This window comes from Coturnix japonica, unplaced genomic scaffold, assembly GCF_054131305.1.
Source record: "Coturnix japonica strain WE unplaced genomic scaffold, WE-NBRP24 Scf075, whole genome shotgun sequence".
Taxonomy (NCBI): Eukaryota; Metazoa; Chordata; class Aves; order Galliformes; family Phasianidae; genus Coturnix; species Coturnix japonica.
The window spans coordinates 74,294-95,429 of record NW_028188978.1 but is presented as its reverse complement, the minus strand read 5'-3'; the positions used below and the strand labels follow the sequence as shown (position 1 = coordinate 95,429).

General features: G+C 58.4%; 2 protein-coding genes across 5 annotated transcripts in view; one reads left to right on the top strand and one right to left on the bottom strand.

Annotated features, from left to right (window-relative positions):
* Positions 1-3,245: 3,245 nt before the first annotated feature.
* On the bottom strand, positions 3,246-12,598 carry TESPA1 (thymocyte expressed, positive selection associated 1). Of its 4 annotated transcripts, none has more exons than XR_014941380.1 (12): positions 12,401-12,598; positions 11,513-11,651; positions 9,211-9,419; positions 9,059-9,101; positions 8,730-8,779; positions 7,543-7,596; positions 7,348-7,384; positions 7,151-7,231; positions 5,506-5,586; positions 4,020-4,825; positions 3,750-3,867; positions 3,246-3,682 (listed from the first exon to the last, which is right to left on the bottom strand). XR_014941380.1 is itself a non-coding variant. In XM_085534146.1 (12 exons), exons 3-12 carry the CDS (start codon positions 9,374-9,376, stop codon positions 3,603-3,605), a joined length of 1,644 nt encoding a protein of 547 aa, XP_085390272.1. In that variant the 5' UTR covers positions 9,377-9,419; positions 11,513-11,651; positions 12,401-12,598; the 3' UTR covers positions 3,246-3,602. The 4 variants fall into 4 exon arrangements, 2 of the variants coding, with proteins under 2 accessions (XP_085390272.1, XP_015742296.2); XM_085534146.1 differs by having other exon boundaries at positions 5,506-5,714; XR_014941379.1 differs by lacking the exons at positions 11,513-11,651; positions 12,401-12,598 and having other exon boundaries at positions 9,211-9,653.
* A 3,576-nt stretch (positions 12,599-16,174) lies between these two features.
* The window catches only part of PPP1R1A (protein phosphatase 1 regulatory inhibitor subunit 1A), an 11,669-nt gene continuing 6,707 nt past the window's right edge, over positions 16,175-21,136 (top strand). Inside the window, exon 1 of the mRNA XM_085534138.1 lies at positions 16,175-17,021. Coding sequence (XP_085390264.1) covers positions 16,941-17,021 — 81 coding nt within the window. The 5' untranslated portion in view covers positions 16,175-16,940. The remainder of the gene's footprint in view (positions 17,022-21,136) is intronic.

Here is a 21,136-nt window from a genome sequence, read left to right as displayed (position 1 = left end):
TGTGCCCCTATTCCATGCAGTCCTGCTCTAGTCCCATACAGATCCCATACAGATCCCGTGCAGATCCCATACGGGTCCCATACAGATCCCATACGGGTCCCATAGAGATCCCATACAGATCCCATACAGAACCCATACAGATCCCATACAGATCCCATACAGATCCCATGCAGATCCCATATGGGTCCCATAGAGATCCCATACAGATCCCATGCAGATCCCATACGGGTCCCATACATATCCCATGCAGATCCCATACAGTTCCCATACAGATCCCATACAGATCCCATGCAGATCCCATACAGATCCCATACATATCCCATGCAGATCCCATACAGTTCCCATACAGATCCCATACAGATCCCATACAGATCCCATGCAGATCCCATACAGTTCCCATACAGATCCCATACAGATCCCATGCAGAACCCATACAGGTCCCATACAGAACCCATACAGATCCCATGCAGATCCCATACAGATCCCATACAGATCCCATACAGATCCCATGCAGATCCCATACAGTTCCCATACAGATCCCATACAGATCCCATACAGATCCCATGCAGATCCCATACAGGTCCCATGCAGATCCCATATGGGTCCCATCAGATCCCGTGCAGATCCCATACAGATCCCATGCAGATCCCATACAGAACCCATACAGATCCCATACAGGTCCCATACAGATCCCATACAGATCCCATACATATCCCATGCAGATCCCATACAGATCCCATACAGATCCCATGCAGATCCTGTACAGATCCCGTACAGAACCCATACAGATCCCATACGGGTCTCATACAGATCCCATACAGATCCCATACAGCTCCGACATGGCAGGGCTGTGGTGAGAGCCAGGCCCGGTGCCGGAGGGGCTGGTGGTTAATCCAGGATAATCCCATCCTTGGCTGAGCTCCACTGGGAAGTCTTGGTGTTGTTTACCCACCAGGACTTTCCCTTCCCATTAATCTGAATGCTGATGCCTGGGGGGTGGGGGGGGGAAAGGGGGGGCTGCAGCCTTCCTTCCCATCCAAAGGCCATTGGCATCACTTCTCTTCCTGCTGAAGGGCATCTGTGGGGTGTAAGTAGGGCTGGTGGCCCATGGGGATGGGGATGGGGATGGGGATGGGGATGGGGTGGGGGGGGACACAGGTGGGACCCTTTGGGGATGGGGAAGTGGGTCTGAGTGGGATGGAGCAGAGAGAAGGGGGTCAGCTTCTATCAACCCAGGGGGTAAATAGGGTCGGGATGTTTGGGGATGGGAAGAGATGGGGGTGGGAAGCACCAAGGTCCCAATTAGGGTATGTGCTCCACTCCCTATAATGTTTGCTTGCCCCATTGGGAGCAGAGCGAGAGGGGTTAAGGCTGCAGCCCTGCAGAGCATCGCCTGGGTTTTGTTTGAATGCCAGAGCTGCAAGGAAAGGAAGAACAGCAGAACCATAAAGATAAGGTGGCAGGAAGATGAAGAACAGGCCCGGAGCCATAAAGTACCCAGATAAGGAAACAGGAGAAGAGAAGCTTCAGAGGGGTGAGAAGAGATGGAGAGCAAAACAAACCCCGGAGCAGAACACTCTGTGTGAGTCATACCCAAAGGCAGCGCCTCCTCCTGCTTTATACACCCACACTCAGCCCTCACCCCCACCCTTGGGACCCCCCAGCAATGAAGGGGCACATCCTGACCCCATTGGGGTCGGGACCCCCCAGCAATGAAGGGCCACATCCTGACCCCATTGGGATTGGGACCCCCCAGCAATGAAGGGCCACATCCTGACCCCATTGGGATCGGGACCCTCCAGCAATGAAGGGCCACATCCTGACCCCATTGGGATGGGGACCCCACAGAAATGAAGGGCCACATCCTGACCCCATTGGGATCGGGATCCCCCAGCAATGAAGGGCCACATCCTGACCCCATTGGGATCAGGACCCCACAGCAATGAAGGGCCACATCCTGACCCCATTGGGATCGGGACCCCCCAGCAATGAAGGGCCACATCCTGACCCCATTGGGATCGGGACCCCCCAGCAATGAAGGGCCACATCCTGACCCCATTGGGATCGGGAGCCCCCAACAATGAAGGGGCACATCCTGACCCCATTGGGATCGAGACCCCCCAGCAATGAAGGGCCACATCCTGACCCCATTGGGATCGGGAGCCCCCAACAATGAAGAGCCACATCCTGATCCCATTGGGATCGGGACCCCCCAGCAATGAAGGGTCACATCCTGACCCCATTGGGATCGGGACCCCCCAGCAATGAAGGGCCACATCCTGACCCCATTGGGATCAGGACCCCTCAGCAATGAAGGGCCACATCCTGACCCCATTGGGACTGGGATCCCCCAGCAGTGAAGGGCCACATCCTGACCCCACTGGGATTGGGATCTCCCAGCGATGAAGGGCCACATCCTGACCCCATTGGGATGGGGATCCCCCAGCAATGAAGGGCCACATCCTGACCCCATTGGGATCGGGACCCCCCAGCAATGAAGAGCCACATCCTGATCCCATTGGGATCGGGATCCCCAGCAATGAAGGGCCACATCCTGACCCCATTGGGATCGGGACCCTCCAGCAATGAAGGGCCACATCCTGACCCCATTGGGATCGGGACCCTCCAGCAATGAAGGGCCACATCCTGACCCCATTGGGATGGGGATCCCCCAGCAATGAAGGGCCACATCCTGACCCCATTGGGATCGGGACCCCCCAGCAATGAAGGGCCACATCCTGACCCCATTGGGATGGGGATCCCCCAGCAATGAAGGGCCACATCCTGACCCCATTGGGATCGGGATCCCCCATCAATGAAGGGCCACATCCTGACCCCATTGGGATCGGGACCCCCCAGCAATGAAGGGCCACATCCTGACCCCATTGGGATCGAGACCCCCCAGCAATGAAGGGCCACATCCTGACCCCATTGGGATGGGGACACCCCAGCAATGAAGGGCCACATCCTGACCCCATTGGGATCGGGACCCCCCAGCAATGAAGGGCCACATCCTGACCCCATTGGGATCGGGACCCCCCAGCAATGAAGGGCCACATCCTGACCCCAATGGGATCGGGACCCCCCAGCGATGAAGGGCCACATCCTGACCCCAATGGGATGGGGACCCTCCAGCAATGAAGGGCCACATCCTGACCCCATTGGGATGGGGATCCCCCAGCAATGAAGGGCCACATCCTGACCCCATTGGGATCGGGATCCCCCAGCAATGAAGGGCCACATCCTGACCCCATTGGGACCTTTATTTCCAGTGTGCTGTCAGCTCTTCCCCCATGGTAGTGTTCCGAGTGTCGGGGAAGCAGCCAACTCCAAAGTGCAAAGTGAAACCCCCATTCAATGGGGCAGAAGGGGGGATATAGGGGGGGGGGTGTGCAAGTGTCGGTCCTGAGTTTTGGGTGCATCCAACACACGTTTTACACTGCACACACACACACACACACACACATTGAGTGTCCACACGGTGCTCAGCTCCAGGCTGAGGATCAGCTCCATTGCTTGAAGTGCTGCAATCTTTGCTTGCATCCATTGGAGCATCAGTTTAAGGGGGGAGGGGGGTGCAGGCAGGAGACCCCCATGTGGGCTCACGTTGTCTGCTCAGGAAGGGGCTCGTCCATGAAGCCGCTGCTGTCCGAGTGCCCACCAACCCCATAGAGCATCAGACCTGCAATGGGATGCATTGAAGCCATGTTACCCACCACGTCCCCCCCTTAACCTGATGGGAAACTTACTTCTACGGGACCTCATGGGGCAGCTGGCTTCATCTTCATCATCATCATCATCATCATCATCACCATCATCATCATCATCATCATCATCACCCTTGTGGGTACCACTATCACTCAGCACCTGCATAGAACACAGTGCTGGTGCCAATGAGGGGCTGGATATGGGGGGGGGGGGGGATGCAAAGCTGCATCCGTGCCCATGATGTGCCATATCCCCATATCCCCCTGCCCACCCCCCATACCCACCTGCAGCCCCTGCAGCCCCCTCCTCACCTCTTCCATCTCAAAGGAGTCCACGGCCTCGTTGCTCTCAGCCCATTTGGGGTGGTGGGACACGAAGCTCCCTACAAAAGGACCCTTCCAGGGGGGTCTCCGCTCAGCATCACCCCCCCTGTGCCACCTTCTGCTCTGCTCACCCCATTGATCCCCACCAGCTGCACAGTGGGATGGAGGGGGCAGCGCCCCATGGGGGTCTGTGGGCTCTCCTGGGTGCTGCCCCCCATCCATCCCCATGGGGGGGGTCTGTGGGACCCCATTGTGTCCCAGCTGTGTGGAGGGGGGGTTCACCCATGGCTGCCCATCCTTTGTGTCACCCCATCCTATACCTGGGGGGCACAGAGAACCCCCACCCCACATCAGAGCCCCCCATGTGGAGCTTTGCCCACATCCCCCATCCTTCTCCATCCTTCCTTGGTGACCACATATAGGATCAAGCCATGAGGACCCTCTATGAGGCATCACCCCCACGGCCACCCCACAACCACCTCCCCACCCCAACCCATCCACATCATTGGGGTCAAAGCGAAACCTCTCCCCCCTGCTGCGCTCCAGCACCTCCCTCACCACCCTGCCCAGGGGGGGGGTGTACAGACACATCTTGGATACAGCAGCCCTCAGTCTCTCTGCAGGTGAGAGGGTGGGGGGCTGAGAGGGGGGGATGTGGGGCTGGGGGTTATTGGGGTGGGTCCAGGTGAGGGGTGAAGGGGAGATGCGCTGCAGGGGGGTCTTGGAGACGTAGGAGTAAAGGCAGAAGAAAGCATCAGCCGTGGCAGCCAGAGCTTGGACCTGATGGAAGCGACCTGTTGGGGGGGGGATAGGAATGGGGTGAGTGATTGGGGATGGGGGGTTAGAAGGAATGGGGGGGGGGCTCATGTGGTCCCTGACCAGGTTGTGCTCGTATCAGCTGGGTAAATGGAGGGATGCTCTGCTTTGCATGGGGAAACTGAGGCACGGGGTCATGATTTCCCACTTTCTATGGGGGAAACTGAGGCATGGGGTCATGATTTCCAACTTTCTATTGGGGAAACTGAGGCATGGGGTCATGATTCCCCACTTTCTATAGTGAAATTGAGGCACAGGGTCATGATTTCCCACTTTCTATGGGGGAAACTGAGGCACAGGGCCATGATTTCCCACTTTCTATGGGGGAAACTGAGGCACAGGGCCATGATTTACCACTTTCTATGGGGGAACTGAGGCACACAGCCATAATTTCCCACTTTCTATGGGGGAAACTGAGGCATGGGACCATAATTTCCCACTTTCTATGGGGCACAGGGCCATGATTCCCCCCTTTCTATGGGGGAACACACACAGGACCACCATCCCCACTTTCTATAGGGAAAATGAAACCCAGGCCAACCACACCACCACCCCCAAGGAGCAAATCTCAGCATATCAACCCCAGCTCCAAGATATGGGGCAGGGGGACAAGCATGGGATACAGCCCCCCATCCCCTCCCCATATCTCATCACTCACTGGCCAACATCAGGCAGGGATCCTCCATCTCCAAACGTTGAACCTGGGACTTGAGGAAGAGCTGGAAGTCGATGCCTTTGGCTTGGGATGGGGAGGAGAAGAAACGGGATGGGACACGAGTCAAAGCGCCCGGATCCGACTGAACAAATCCCAAATCATAAAGGATCTCCTCAGCGTCCGCCTGACACCAGTCCAGGACCTCGGAGATGCTGCAGGGGGGGACGGGGTGTGGGGTTAGGGGTGGGTAAGGGGTGGATGTAGGGTTGGGTGTGGGGTGGATTTAGGGTTAGATGTAGGTAGGGTTGGATTTAGGGTGGATGTAGGGTTGGGTGTAGAGTGGGTGTGGGGTAGATGTGGGGTGGATGTAGGGTTGGGTATAGGATAGATGTGGGGTGGATGTGGAGTGGACATAGGGTTGGGTGCAGGATGGGTGTAGGGTGGATGTAGGGTTGGGTGTAGGGTGGATGCTGGGTGTATATGGGGTGGATGTGGGGTTGATGTAGGGTTGGGTGTAGGATAGACGTAGGGTTGGGTGTAGGATGGATGTAGAGTTGGGTGTAGGGTTGGGTGTGGGGTGGATGTAGGGTTAGATGTAGGTAGGGTTGGGTTTAGGGTGGATGTGGGGTGGATATGGGGTGGACATGGGGTTGATGTATGGTTGGGTGTAGGATGAATGTAGGGTAGGTGTAGGGTTGGGTGTAGGGTGAATGTGGGGTGGATGTAGGGTTAGATGTAGGATAGATGTGGGGTTGAGGTAGGGTTGACTGTAGGACGAATGTAGGGTAGGTGTAGGGTTGGGTGTAGGGTGAATGTGGGGTGGATGTGGGGTAGATGTAGGGTTGGATGTAGGGTGGATGTAGAATGGATGTAGGGGTGGGTTTAAGCTGGATGTGGGGTGGATGTAGGGTTGGGTGTAGGATGGATGTAGGGTAGGTGTAGGGTTGGGTGTGGGGTTGGTGTAGAGTTGGGTGTAGGGTTGGGTGTGGGGCGGATGTAGGGTTAGATGTAGGTAGGGTTGGGTTTAGGGTGGATGTAGGGTTGGGTGTAGGGTGGATGCTGGGTGTATATGGGGTGGACATGGGGTTGATATAGGGTTGGGTGTAGGATGAATGTAGGGTAGGTGTAGGGTTGGGTGTAGGGTGAATGTGGGGTGGATGTGGGGTGGATATAGGGTTGGGTGTAGGATAGATATGGGGTGGATGTGGGGTAGATGTAGGGTTGGGTGTGGGGTGGATGTAGGGTAGGGTTTAGGGTTGGGTGTAGGGTGGATGTGAGGTGGATGTGGGGTGGATGTAGGGTGAATGTAGGGTAGGGTATAGGGTGGGTATGGGGTGGATGTAGGGTTGGGTTTAGGGTGGATGTAGGTTTGGGTGTAGGGTGGATTTAGGGTTAGATGTAGGTAGAGTTGGGGGTAGGGTGGATGTAGGGTGGATGTAGGGTTGGGTATAGGATAGGTGTAGGGTGGACATGGGGTGGATTTGGGGTGGATGTAGAATTGGGTGTAGGGTGGACACAGAGTTATGGTTAGATGTACACTGTTATAGGACTAGGGTTAGATATAGGATGGATGTGGGGTGGATGTGGGGTGGCTATAGGGTTTGGGTGTGGGGTGGAAATGGGTCCCGACCCCCATCAGAGTCCCCACCTGGAGCCGGTCCTGTTGGTGAGGCCGGAGGGCGCGCTGGATGCCATGCTGTGCCCCAGGCTGAGTCTGCCCTGCAGGGCTCTGCATGGAGAGATGGCACGGGGTGTCACAGCCTGGGGACAGCCCTGGGGGCACAGCAGTGCTGTGGGGCTGAGATGTGGGGCTGAGATGATGTGGGGCTGGGCTCCAGCTCTCACCTGCTGATGGTTTTCTCATTCCCCGGTAGCAGAAGGGCTGCAAATAGGAAGCAGAAAAGTGACAGGGGATGGCAGGGGACATCGGGGGGGGTTTGGGGACAGGGTTTGTGTCTGCAGCCCCATAGGGCTGCTCCCATCCCCAATGGATGCTCAGTGTATTGGGGACATGAAGGGACCCCCATGGGGGGCTGCTACCTTCAGCTCCCAGCGTCAGGTCGTCCTCAAAGCTGGTGCTGCTGCTCTCCCAGCCTGTAAAGCAGCATCACCCCGAGGGGCACAGGGCTCAGAGAGGGGACCCCCACCCTCGGCCCCTCCATACTGTGCCCATAGAGCACCCACAGCCCCCTATGTGCCCATAGAGCACCCAGAGCCCCCTGTGTGCCCATAGAGCACCCACAGCCCCCTATGCTGTGCCCATAGAGCACCCACAGTCCCCTATGCTGTGCCCATAGAGCACCCAGAGCCCCCTGTGTGCCCATAGAGCACCCACAGCCCCCTATGCTGTGCCCATAGAGCACCCACAGCCCCCTATGTGCCCATAGAGCACCCACAGCCCCCTATGCTGTGCCCATAGAGCACCCACAGCCCCCTATGTGCCCATAGAGCACCCACAGCCCCCTATGCTGTGCCCATAGAGCACCCACAGCCCCCTATGCTGTGCCCATAGAGCACCCAGAGCCCCCCTATGTGCCCATAGAGCACCCAGAGCCCCCTGTGTGCCCATAGAGCACCCACAGCCCCCCTATGTGCCCATAGAGCACCCAGAGCCCCCTATGTGCCCATAGAGCACCCACAGCCCCCTATGTGCCCATAGAGCACCCACAGCCCCCCTATGTGCCCATAGAGCACCCACAGCCCCCTGTGTGCCCATAGAGCACCCACAGCCCCCTATGCTGTGCCCATAGAGCACCCATAGCACCTCTATGTGCCCATAGAGCACCCACAGCCCCTCCATGCTGTGCCCATAGAGCACCCACAGCCCCCTATGTGCCCATAGAGCACCCACAGCCCCCCTATGTGCCCATAGAGCACCCACAGCCCCCCTATGTGCCCATAGAGCACCCACAGCCCCCCTATGTGCCCATAGAGCACCCACAGCCCCCCTATGTGCCCATAGAGCACCCACAGCCCCCTATGCTGTGCCCATAGAGCACCCAGAGCCCCCTGTGTGCCCATAGAGCACACACAGCCCCCCTATGTGCCCATAGAGCACCCACAGCCCCCCTATGTGTCCATAGAGCACCCACAGCCCCCCTATGTGTCCATAGAGCACCCAGAACCCCCTGTGCTGTGCCCATAGAGCACCCACAGCCCCCTATGCTGTGCCCATAGAGCACCCACAGACCCTCTATATGCCCATAGAGCACCCACAGCCCACGTACCATAGGGACCCAAGGAGCTCAATTCCTCCTGCAGCACCTCCGAGGATGACCTGAGTCCGGAGTAAAACCCTATTAGGTCCAATGGGGTTGCAAGGCAACGTGATGGGATGGGGGGGGGTTGAGCACACTGGGATGATGTTGGGTTGGTTGGGTTGGTTGGGGGGGGGGGGATGCTCAGAGGGTGAGCAGGGAGCAAAGGGATGGCAGTGCATTATCATGATGCATGATGCATGCATCCCTGTGCAGCTCCAACATCCCCCCACCTTTGGGTGCTGGGGGGACAGACAGTGTTGCATTATACACCCCCCCAACCCAGCCTTGCAGCTCACCCGCAGTCCTGCAGCCACGTCTCTATCTTGCTGGAGGAGCTTCCTGCAGGGGGGCAGAGATGAGATAAAGCAGCACAAGGGGAGATGGGTTTGATGTGGTCACCAGCTCAATATGGGGCAGAGCTGAGCCCAGGGACCAATGCATTGCAGACCTTCCATGAAGACATCGTCCAGGTGGGGTGGCTGCAGCTCTGGGATGTCCTGCATGGCTGCAGCTGCTTCCTCCTCCATCACCGTGGTCCTCCAGCAGCGGCTCTGCCGGGCCCAGGCTCGTCGTCTCTCCCATGAGGAGGGGCTGAGCACTGAGGACCCCTCCATGGTGGGGGTGGGGGGACGGGGCTGCCCCGGGCACAAGGAGACACTGTGAGGATGGGGGAGGTTTGAATTTGGGCATGGCAGACCCACAGCATCACTGCAATGTATTGGAGTGAGCTGCACAGCACCAGATGGGGGCTCTTTTTGGGGCTCTTTTTGGGGTTTATTTAGAGCCTGGTGATTCCCATAGGAAAGAGCTTTCCCACTCTGCCTGTATCCCATACAGTCCTCAAGCAACCCCCCTTCTATCCTCGTCCTCATTGCCATCTCCATCCCATATCACCCCATCCCAATCCCATCCCCATCCCATTCTATCCCACCCCATCCCATCAACAACCCCATCCCCAACCCCATCCCCATACCCCTCTCTATCCTCATCCCACCCCATCCCCACCCCATTCCCATCCCATCCCCATCCCATCCCATCCCATCCCCATCTCAATCCTCATCCCACCCCATCCCCATCCCCATCCCCTCCCACCCCACCCCATCCCAATCCTGGCTGTATTCAGAGCCCCCCAGCAGCAGCCCATTGATCTCCCTGCACCCAGAGGTGACCGAGCCACAGCTCAATCTCTGGGTTCAATAGCTGAATCCCCCCAACCCCCCCACTCCCCCATTCCCCCCCCAGAGCTGCAGCTGTGCTGAAATCCCCAGAGGAAGGAGGCTGCAAAGGCAGCAGGTCTGTGTCACCGTGTCACCATTTCCCCATTTCACCCCTCACCAGCTGGGTTCAAAGCCAGCACATCCCCCCCCCCCACCCCAGGCACCTCGTGTTGCACAGGGTCAAGCCCTGGATCCGCCCCCATATGGGGCCAGGCCATGGGGTGGGGTGATGTGGGGCTCACAAGCAGCAGCCCCATGGCTGGAGGCTCAGCACACCCAGCACGTGGCCGGGGCCTTCCCCAATACGAGTCACCCAGGAACTGCTGGGAGATGCTGTGACCCCCCCCAGGACCCCTTTAGAACCACCCCCAGCCCCCAGACCTCCCACCCCCATGGAACAAAGGGGGCACTGCATGGCACACAGGGATCTCCAGCACATGGCACCGTGTACAGGGGGATCCCAATGTGGCCCCTTCATCCCCACCATGTGCCAGAGCTTCCCTACCCCAAACAACCCCCCCAGCCCACCCTCTTCCCAACCACTGACCCCATCCCCATCACCCCCCTTCCACCATCACACCCCTGTCCCCATCATCCCGTCCCCATCACCTCCCTACCCCCCTCACCCCCGTCCCCATCATCCCCTGTCCCCATCACCCCCCTGTCCCTATCACCCTCCTACCTTCATCACCCCCCTACCCCCATAACCTCCCTGCCTCCACCACCCCCTCCTGTCCCCATCACCCTCCTGTTCCCATCACCCTCCTGTCCCCACCACCCCCCTACCCCCATAACACCCCTGTCCCCATCACCCTCCTACCTTCATCACCCCCTACCCCCCTCACCCCCTGCCCCCATCACCCCCTGCCCCCCATCACCCCCCTGTCCCCATCACCCTCCTACCTCCATCACCCCCCTACCCCCATAACCTCCCTGCCCCCACCACCCCCTCCTGCCCCCATCACCCCCTGTCCCCATCACCCCCCTGTCCCCATCACCCCCTGTCCCCATCACCCTCCTGTCCCCACCACCCCCCTACCCCCATAACACCCCTGTCCCCATCACCCTCCTACCTTCATCACCCCCTACCCCCCTCACCCCCTGCCCCCATCACCCCCTGCCCCCCATCACCCCCCTGTCCCCATAACCCCCCTGTTCCCATCACCCCCTGCCCCCCATCACCCCCCTGTCCCCATCACCCTCCTACCTCCATCACCCCCCTACCCCCATAACCTCCCTGCCCCCACCACCCCCTCCTACCCCCATCACCCCCTGTCCCCATCACCCCCCTGTTCCCATCACCCCCCTGTCTCCATCACCCTCCTGTCCCCATCACCCCCTGTCCCCATAACCCCCTGCCCCCATCACCCCCCTGCCCCCCACCCCCTCTCCACCCCCCAGCTCAGAGCTCTCCAATGTCTCACCTCTCCATCACCCCCCACCTCCATCTCCCACCCCCCCATCCCACATCACCCCCCCAGTCCCCACCATCTCCCCATAGGCCACAACCCCACACCCATCCCCATCACTCACCCACTCCAGACGGGGGGGGGGGGGTACAGGGTGGTCCTTAACCCCACCGAGGGTCCATTGGCTGCGCCCCCCCCACCCCTCCACCTCGTCCCCTGGTCTCTGCCTTCATCTGTCGTCAGCGGGGAGGGAGGAAATTCATCTGTTTGGGAAGAGGAAATAAAAGAGAAACATCAACAGCCAAAACCTCAAACGTTGACCCACATCCGCCACCACCACGGGAAGAACTTAATGAGCCTCCGACGTGGGCGATGGGGGGGTTTGGGGAAGGGGGGGTAATTAGAACCCAGGCACTCAATGGGGGGTTTATAAGGGGCTGTGAGGGTCCATGTAATCAAATGGCTTTGGGGTCTGGGGGTGGTTGAGGATCCTAAAGGAGATGAGGGCTGTTATCAGCACCCGAAGCCCCAATAAGGGGCTGAGATGGGGTTGGGGATGGAAGAGTGGGGGGTGATGGTGGGGTGGGGGGGTCGAGCATAAAGCTTGGCCCCCAAATCCCCTTTATTCAGCCTGATCCTTATGGCAGCATCTCCACATCCCAAACCTTACAGCATCTCCCATCCAGCTCTGAGCTGAGAGCTTTGGGGTCAGGATAGGGCACAGGGGGACATATAGATATAGGGATATATAGGATATAGGTATAGGGATATATAGGATATAGATATAGGGATATATAGGATATAGGTATAGGGATATACAGGATATAGATATAGGGATATATAGGATATAGGTATAGGGATATATAGGATATAGATATAGGGATATATAGGATATAGATATAGGGATATATAGGATATAGATATAGGGATATATAGGATATAGATATAGGGATATATAGGATGTATATAGGGATATATATAGGGACATGGGGGTGAGGATGGGGACACTCACCTCTAAGACAGCCCCCAAAGCCCCCAACCCCAATGGGATGGAGGCACTGAAGGCTGGAAGGGCCGATGAAGAGCAGTGGGATGAAGATGGAATTAACCCTTTCCAACCCAGAGCCACGTTGGTGGCTGTTCCCCTATTAACGCAGCTATGGGGTAACCCCGTCCCGCGTGTGGTTCTATCAAAGCCACAAACCCCTTCAAAAAAGGCAACGAGTCGATGCTCTGGGATCGCTCTCCTGGAATGGAGCTGCCCATAGGAGGGATATTTTTAGCCCTGGAGTGTTTGTGGATGGAGTCCTGATTTAACCATTGCTTTATCCCCATCCCCCAGGGCCATTTCCAGGTGTTCTCAGGCTCCATTCCCTGCCCCGTTGCCCTTGGATCAATGGGTGCAGCTCTGCAGAGGGCAGCCAATGGTTCAGATCCCTCCTCTGGCTCCGGTCCCGGAGCACAAAGCAATTTCCTCCCCTTCAGCTCTGAAAGCTTTCAGCCCTGGGTCCCATCCAGCATCCTCTGTTCTCAGTATGGGGTCACTGAGGGATTTCAGGCCATGGGGATGTCACATTTAGGGACACAGGGGATCCCATCCCATTACCAGCACCATTGGGGATGTTCCATCCCATCCCATCCCATCCCATCCCATCCCATCCCATCCCATCCCATCCCATCCCATTACCATAACCATTGGGATGCTCCATCCCATCCCATCCCATCCCATCCCACCCCATCCCATTACCATCACAATTGTGATGCTCCATCCCATCCATTACCAGCACCATTGGGATGCTCCATCCCATCCCATCCCATCCCATCCCATCCCATCCCATCCCATTACCATCCCCATTGGGATGCTCCATCTCATTACCAGCACCATTGGGATGCTCCACCCCATCCCATTACCATCACCATTGAGATCCTCCATCCCATCCCAGAACCATCACCATTGGGATGCTCCATCCTATCCGATCCCATCCCATTACCATTGGGATGCTCCATCCCATCCCATCCCATCCCATCCCATCCCATCCCATCCCATCCCATCCCATCCCATCCCATCCCATCCCATCCCATTACCATTGGGATGCTCCATCCCATCCCATTACCATCACCATTGAGATCCTCCATCCCATCCCATCCCATCCCATCCCATCCCATCCCATCCCATCCCATTACCATCACCATTGGGATGCTCTATCCTATCCCATTACCAGCACCATTGGGATGCTCCATCCCATCCCATCCCATCCCATCCCATCCCATCCCATCCCATTACCATCACCATTGGGATGCTCTATCCTATCCCATTACCAGCACCATTGGGATGCTCCATCCCATTACCAGCACCATTGGGGTGCTCTATCCCATCCCATCCCATTACCATCCCCATTGGGATGCTCCAATCCCTGCTCCTCCATCCCCCCTATGACATGGCATCCTCTCTGACCCCATTGCTTTGATGGGATGGGTTGGAAGCTGGGCCAAGGAGACGACCCCATAGAGTGGTGGTTAATTGCTTTCAGCACTAACGAGGTCCCCTCAGCTGTGGGGCTGTGCCCACGTAGCTATGGGGCAGCACATTGCAGGGTACAATGGGGGCAACCCATTGTTCCCTATTGATCTGGACCCCAAATCAGCTGGAGCATCACACACTGCGCCCCATAACACCCAGGGGGGAGGTTTGGGGGTGCAGCACTGAACCCCATTATGGAGCACAGCCCTTTTGGGGTCTCTGGACCCATAAGAACAGCACAGGGATGGGGGGCTGATGGCACACATTGTGTTATGGGGCATCAATAATTCACTCTGCGTGACATCAGAGCAGGACATGGCTCAGTCCCATAGGAGAGACTTTAAGAGGTGGGGGGGGGGGGGGCGGGGGGGGATAGGATTTTTAATCAGATTTGGGCATTTCTGGTGGGTTTTTCCCCACTCTATTCAGGTGAAGATGGAGAGCACAGCCTATGAGACAAAGGGATGCCAGCATCACCCCCCCTTCCTATTTCCAGCCCCCCCATCCAGCCCCACATCATCCACCCCACTGCCATCCCCTCGGGTCCTATTACCCCCCTTAGGGTGCACATCCCACCCCATATAAAGCTGGGGGGCACAGACAGCACAGCACAGCACCCGGTCAGGCATTGGGGGGGATTAAGCAGCCCCACAAACCCCCCCCCCCCATCTCCTCCTCTCCCCCCCCTTCCCTTCCTGACCTACTTAACAGATTCCTGCTGCCTCAGCCATGAATAAGTGATGGCAGCACCGTGATGGACTAAGGAGCTGTAGGGCTGCCCCATTGCATCCCCATAGCCTGGAAGGGTGGGATCCAGGATATGGGGCTGCCTGGATCCAGGATATGGGGCTTTTGGGATCGCCACCATGAGGGGTTTGTGTCCCTTGGGGTCCCTGTGTTGTAGTATAGGAGGTGGAAATGGGATTCCCTATATTATGGGGAAGGGGAGCTGTGGGGTTAAACCAGGAGTGGAGATTTGGGGATGGAGTGGGATGGGAGACCTAAATGTATTAGTATAAGAATAGGGGGTGTGTAGGGCAGGGGATGGGGCTGAATAGGGGACAGGGATGGGGACCAGGGGGGTGAGCAGGGATAGGGGCAGGGGACAAGGGATTGGGGATGGGGAATGGAGAATAAGGGGGATGGGATAGGGATAAGGAATAGGGAATGGGGGACAGGGAGTAGGGGATGGGGATAGGAGATGGGGGGAAAGGGATGGGGGATAAAGGATGGGGAATAAGGGATAGGCAACAGTGATAGGGGAAGGAGATGGGGACAGGGGACAGGGGATTGGGGGGGGGGAAGGGACAGGGGATATAGGGCAGGGAACAAAGCATAGGGAAGAGTGGATGGACAGGGAATGGGATAGGAGATATAGGAGCGGATGGGCCCTATGCCCCACAGACCCCAACAGATGACAGTGACAGATGCTGTAGGGCAAAGGACACCAGAGCATGTCCCCATCCCCACCCTGGGGGTGTCAGGCTTTGCATGGGGGGGGGATGCACAGTCCTATGGGGTCCTATGGGGTCCTATGGGGTCCTATGGAGTCCTATGGGGTCCTGTGGAGTCCTATGGAGTCCTATGGAGTCCTATGGAGTCCTATGGGGTCCTATGGGGTCCTATGGAGTCCTATGGGGTCCTACGTAGTCCTATGGGGTCCTATGGAGTCCTATGGGGTCCTATGGGGTCCTATGGGGTCCTATAGAGTCCTATGGCACAGGAGGTGGTGGCAGCGCCCGCTTGGGAACACAATGTGGATTAGTGGGGGGGTGGAGTTGGGTTTTAATTACGATTTGCTGGGGGGGGGGGGCTCTTTCTCACCATCTAATCCTCCCCAACGCCCAACAGCAGCAGCTGCTGGGCTGGAGGTCAGGGCTATTGGGGGGGGGGGGGAGGTTACTGTCCCTACTGTGTCCCCTGTGGGATGGGGGATGCGTCCCCACTAACAGGGGGGGGCTGTATGGCAGCCTCACTGCCCACATTAGGGGGGCAATGGGGGTCCCAGTGACACGGGGTGGGGATAGGGGGTAAGGGGGGGGCCCACATCATCCTATGGGGCCATTAAGGGGTGGGGGGGAGCTGTGGGTAAGGGGGGGGGCCCACATCGCCCTATGGGGCCATTAAGGGGTGGGGGGGAGCTGTGGGTAAGGGGGAGGCCCACATCGCCCTATGGGGCCATTAAGGGGTGGGGGGGGGGAGCTGCTGTGGGGATGGGGAGGAGCGATGAGAGCGATCGATATTGAGAGGGGGGAATTTGCACCCAGGGCAGCGGGTGCCGGGCGGACTTTGCACGTTCATCGAGTGCAACGTGTCCGTGTGTCTGTCCGTCCCTGTGCCCTTATAGGGCTGGGACCTGGGGGGTGGGTCAGTCCCTAATGTGTCTGTGCGTCCTGGAGCTTGTGGATCCCATTGTGTCCCCATAATCTCTCTCCTGTCCGTGTGTCCATCCTGTGTCTGTCTGTCCCTGTCTGTCTGTCTGTCCTTTTGCCTCCGTTCCTGCCCATCCATTCCTCCATCCCTCCGTCCATCCCTCCATCCATCCATCCATCCATCCATCCATCCATCCATCCATCCATCCATCCATCCATCCATCCCTCCCTCCATCCATCCATCCATCCATCCATCCATCCATCCATCCATCCATCCATCCATCCATCCATCCATCCATCCATCCATCCATCCATCCCTCCATCCCTCCATCCGTCCCTCCGTCCCTCTGTCCGTCCTTCTGTCCACGTGTCCGTCCCTCTCTCCTCTCCACCTGCCCATCCCCTCCTCGTTCTCTGCCTCTCCCCGTCCGTCCGTCTGTCCGTCCGTCTGTCCGTCCGTCTGTCCGCCCCGTTCCCCTCCCGGGGCTTCATCCAACCAATGGGGCCGCGTTATAGGGCGGAGCGGAGCGGCGTTCGGGACCGGGATCGGCGGCGGTAGCGGCGGAGGAGAAGCGGAACGGAACCGGGGCGGGGCGGGGCGGGGCGGTACCGGGAGCCGCCGGTGAGAACCGGGGACGGTACCGAAGGAGCTGCCGGTCATGGAACCCAACGGGCCCCGTAAGATCCAATTCACGGTACCGCTGTTGGAGCCGCACCTCGACCCGGAGGCGGCGGAGCAGGTGGGGATAAAGGGAGAGGGACGGGGGGGGGGGGGGCTGATCTGCAGACCCCATAAGGGACAACGGAGGGACACAGCGGGGTGGGGGGGGGTCTTTGCTATAGGGGAAGGACCCCCAAGCGGCAACGGGGGTGGGTGTGGGGCGAGCCGCCCCCCATAAGCGGTTCATCCCGGGGGTTATGGGGGGGGGATCGCTCCTTGTCAGCCCCCCCCCCCCCGGTGCCGTGTAGGGACGCGGGGTTTTGCGTGGGGTCCCCGCACTGTTTTGGGGTGTAATGGGGGGGGAAGGGGCGCGGTGACCCCAATACAAGGCCCACGGGGGGGGTTGGGAGGAGGGGTCAGCACTTGGGGTCCCTCCGCTGCCCCATAAGTGGGGGGGGGGTCACGCAGCCCCCCGGGTTGTGGGGCGGTTGTGGGGTGGTTGTGGGGTGGTTGTGGGGTGGTTGTGGGGTGGAGGGCAGAGCTGTGTGTTGGCTCCGCTCGGTGCCTTTGGGTTGCACGGGGTGGGTGTAGGGTTACCCGGACCCCACGGCCCTATAACCACCCCCTGTGTTGCTCAACACCTGGAGGGGATCCAGTGGGAGTAGGGGGGGCTGCAGGGCGGTGCCCCCCCCCCCCACTTCGCTGCCCTATGGCTCTATAGGGTGACATGGGGTGGGGGGGGGACACGGGTTGGCTGGTAGGACTCAAATTCGGGTTCTGAGCCCATTGCCAAACCCTTTTGGCTCAGCGTGCGGCCCCAAAATAGCAGCAGGTATTGCATGTCCCAGAGCTGGCAATATGGGGACAACCCCCCCCCCGGCCCCCCCCTACACACACCTCCAGCCCTCAGCCCCAAATCCTATGGGGTGAGGCTTTAGGGTTGGGCTGAGAGTCCTTAAGGCAGAGCAAAGGGTTGGGGATGGCCATATAAAGGGGTTGGGGGTGGCCATATAAAGGGTTCGGGGTGGCTGTATATAGGGCTGGGGGTGGCCATATAAAGGGTTGGGGGTGGCTGTATATAGGGTTGGAGGGTCCATATAAGGAGTTGGGGGGTCCATATAAAGAGTTTGGGGTTACTATATAAAGGGTTGGGGGTCCATATAAAGGGTTGGGGGTGGCCGTATAAAGGGCTGGGGGTGGCCATATATAAAGGGTTGGGGGTGTCCATATAAAGGGTTGGGTGCTCCATATAACGAGTTCAAGGTGACCATATAAAGGGTTGGGGGTGGCTGTATAAAGGGTTGGGGGTGTCCATATAAAGGGTTGGGGGCTCCATATAACGAGTTCAGGGTGACCATATAAAGGGTTGGGGGTGGCCATATAAAGGGTTGGGGGTGGCCATGTGCCCTCAGCATCTGGGCCATAAGGAGCTCTGTGAGGCTGATGGAATTAATAGGGGGGGGGTCCCCACCTCTCCCCCTCCCCTCCCTGAATAAATGGGGTCCTGCCTACCCCCATAGTGCAGGGGGGGAGGGGGGGGGCTCAGAGAAGGACCCCCAGACCCACTTTGTGTTGAGGGGCACAATGGGGTGGGGGGGTGGGGGGGTCCCATGCCCATCCCTGCCTCGCTTTGCCCTCTCAGCTGAGTTTGGCTGCATCCCATTGGGTTCTATGTGGACCCTAAAGGGACCTCAGCCCCCCCCCAGGCACCCACTGACCCCAATGCCCCATCCCAATGGGTCGGTGTGGGGTTGGGGGGGTTAACAGCAGTGGGTGACAGCACCAACATCCCCTTTACCACCCCAAATCCAGGTTAGGACTCTCCTAACCCCATCCTTTGTTCTTCACCATAGGGACCCCATAGGGATCCATAGGGACCCCAGAGCTTTTATGGTTGGTGAAGCCCCCACCCCACTTTAATTAGCTTTCCCCATAAAGCTGGGCTGGAAAGTTATAGGGCCGGATGCTCACAGGGCTGTTCCTTCTGCTGAACTCATCTATAGGTTTAACTGATATACAAACCCCTATTGCCAAACCAGCCCCCCCTTTGGGTTAAGTTTTGGGGCTGTCCCTGCTATAGGGCTGCCTCAATAGGGTTTAATGGGGTGGGTTTGGGGTTGCCCCCCTCTTGGTGTCCCCCATACCCTACAGGGCTGTCCCTGTGCTTTGCTCTGTCATGCTCAGGGCTGGGCTGGATCCACCCAGTGGGGCTGTTCCCAAACCCTATTCATCCCCTTTTTACCCCTTGATCCCCTTCTTCTCGTCCCCATAGATCAGCCCCATAGGGACGGAAGGGACCCCCAGCCCCACTGAGCCCCACAGCGATGCCGTCCCCATAGTGGGATGCTGCTGCTGTGCTCGGCCGCTGCAGCTCTGAATCGATGCTCTAAATATAGACTGGGTAGGAGAGCAGAAAGGTGGGGGATCCCAATGTCCCCTATGGGGTCAGGGAATGGAGTCCTATAGGGCTGGGGCCTGAGCATCCCCTATGGGATCAGGGAACGGACTGTCCTATAGGGCTGGGACCTGAGCATCCCTCTGTGGGGCTGGGGTTGGAGTATCCTACAGGGCTTGGACCTGAGCATCCCTTATGGGGTCAGGGAATGGAGTCTTATAGGGCTGGGGCCTGAGCATCCTCTATGGGGTCAGGGAATGGAGTCCTATAGGGCTGGGACCTGAGCATCCCCTATGGGGTCAGGGATTGGACTGTCTTATAGGGCTGGGACCTGAATGTCCTTCTGTGGGGTCAGGGAATGGAGTCCTATAGGGCTGGGACCTGAGCATCCCTCTGTGGGGCTGGAGAAAGGAGTGTTCTATAGGGCTGGGACCTGAGCATCCCCTATGGGGTCAGGGAATGGACTGTCTTATAGGGCTGAGACCTGAATGTCCTTCTGTGGGGTCAGAGAATGGAGCATCCTATAGGGCTGGGACATGAGCATCCCTCTGTGGGGTCAGGGAATGGAGTCCTATAGGGCTGGGACCTGAGCATCCCTCTATGGGGCTGGGGAATGGATCTTCCTATAGGGCTGGGACCTGAGCATCCCTGAGCAGGGATTGGGGTGCAGTCGCTGTGTGACCTTGAGGGGGTCACCCCACTGTCCCCTGCCTCGTATTGGGGGTGACAACGACTCCACCCTATATGGGGGTATTTGGGGTGATGGAGCAGCCCTGGGGTCACACTATGGGGTCTTATGACCCACATCCAGCCCTGAGATCCCATCAGTGTCACCTCGAGCCTTGGGGCAGAGAAGGTGGAATGGGGGGGGGGGGGTCGGTGGCTATGGGGCGGCTATGGGGCATCTATGGGGCGGCTATGGGGCGGCTATGGGGTGGCTATGGGGCAGCTATGGGGCGGTGGGTGATGGGGAAGGGGAGATTTTGGTCTAATCTCCGTTTAAAATCCAGATCTCGGGTTTCTATGACAACAGGGAAGATGTGGGGAGGTGGGAGGGGGGGGGGGAGGCCGCAGGGTGGGCTGGGGCCGAGGCTGGGGTTGGGGTTGGGGCTGGGGAGGGGGCTTCCATCGCTGCCGGCTTGTTAGCATCTCATTAGCATCTCATTAGCATCTCATTAGGCAGAGCGGCTCATTAGGGGAATCCTCAGCGGTGTTAATTCAGTCAGTGGGTCAGCGGGGAAACGGGGCGAGAAGGGACGGGATGCGGTGAGACAGTATGGGAACAAGAAGGGGATGGGGACAGCAGCACCCCAAATAGCCACCAGACCCCATAGAGGGGCCAGCAAACCCCTTAAAGGGGCCACCAACCCTACAAAGGGGCCACCAAGTCCCCAAACGGAGCCACCAAACCCCCCAAGCCCCCTAAAAATGGCCACCAACCCCCCCAAAATGGCAACCAAACCCCTTAAAGGGGCCATCAAACCCCCCAAGCCCCCCTAAAATGGCCACCAACCCCCCCATAATGGCCACTGAACCCCTTAAAGGGGCCACCAAACCCCCCAAACCCCCCAGAATGGCCACCAAACCCCTTAAGGGGACCACCAAGCCCCCCATAATGGCCACTAAACCCCCCAAAATAGCCACCAAACCCCACAAAGGGGACATCAAACCCCTTAAAGGAGCCCCCCAAGCCCCCCAAAATGGCCACCAAGCCCCAAACGGGGCCACAAAACCCCTCAAACCCCACAGAAATGGCCACCAAGCCCCCCATAATGGCCACCAAACCCCCAAACGGGGCC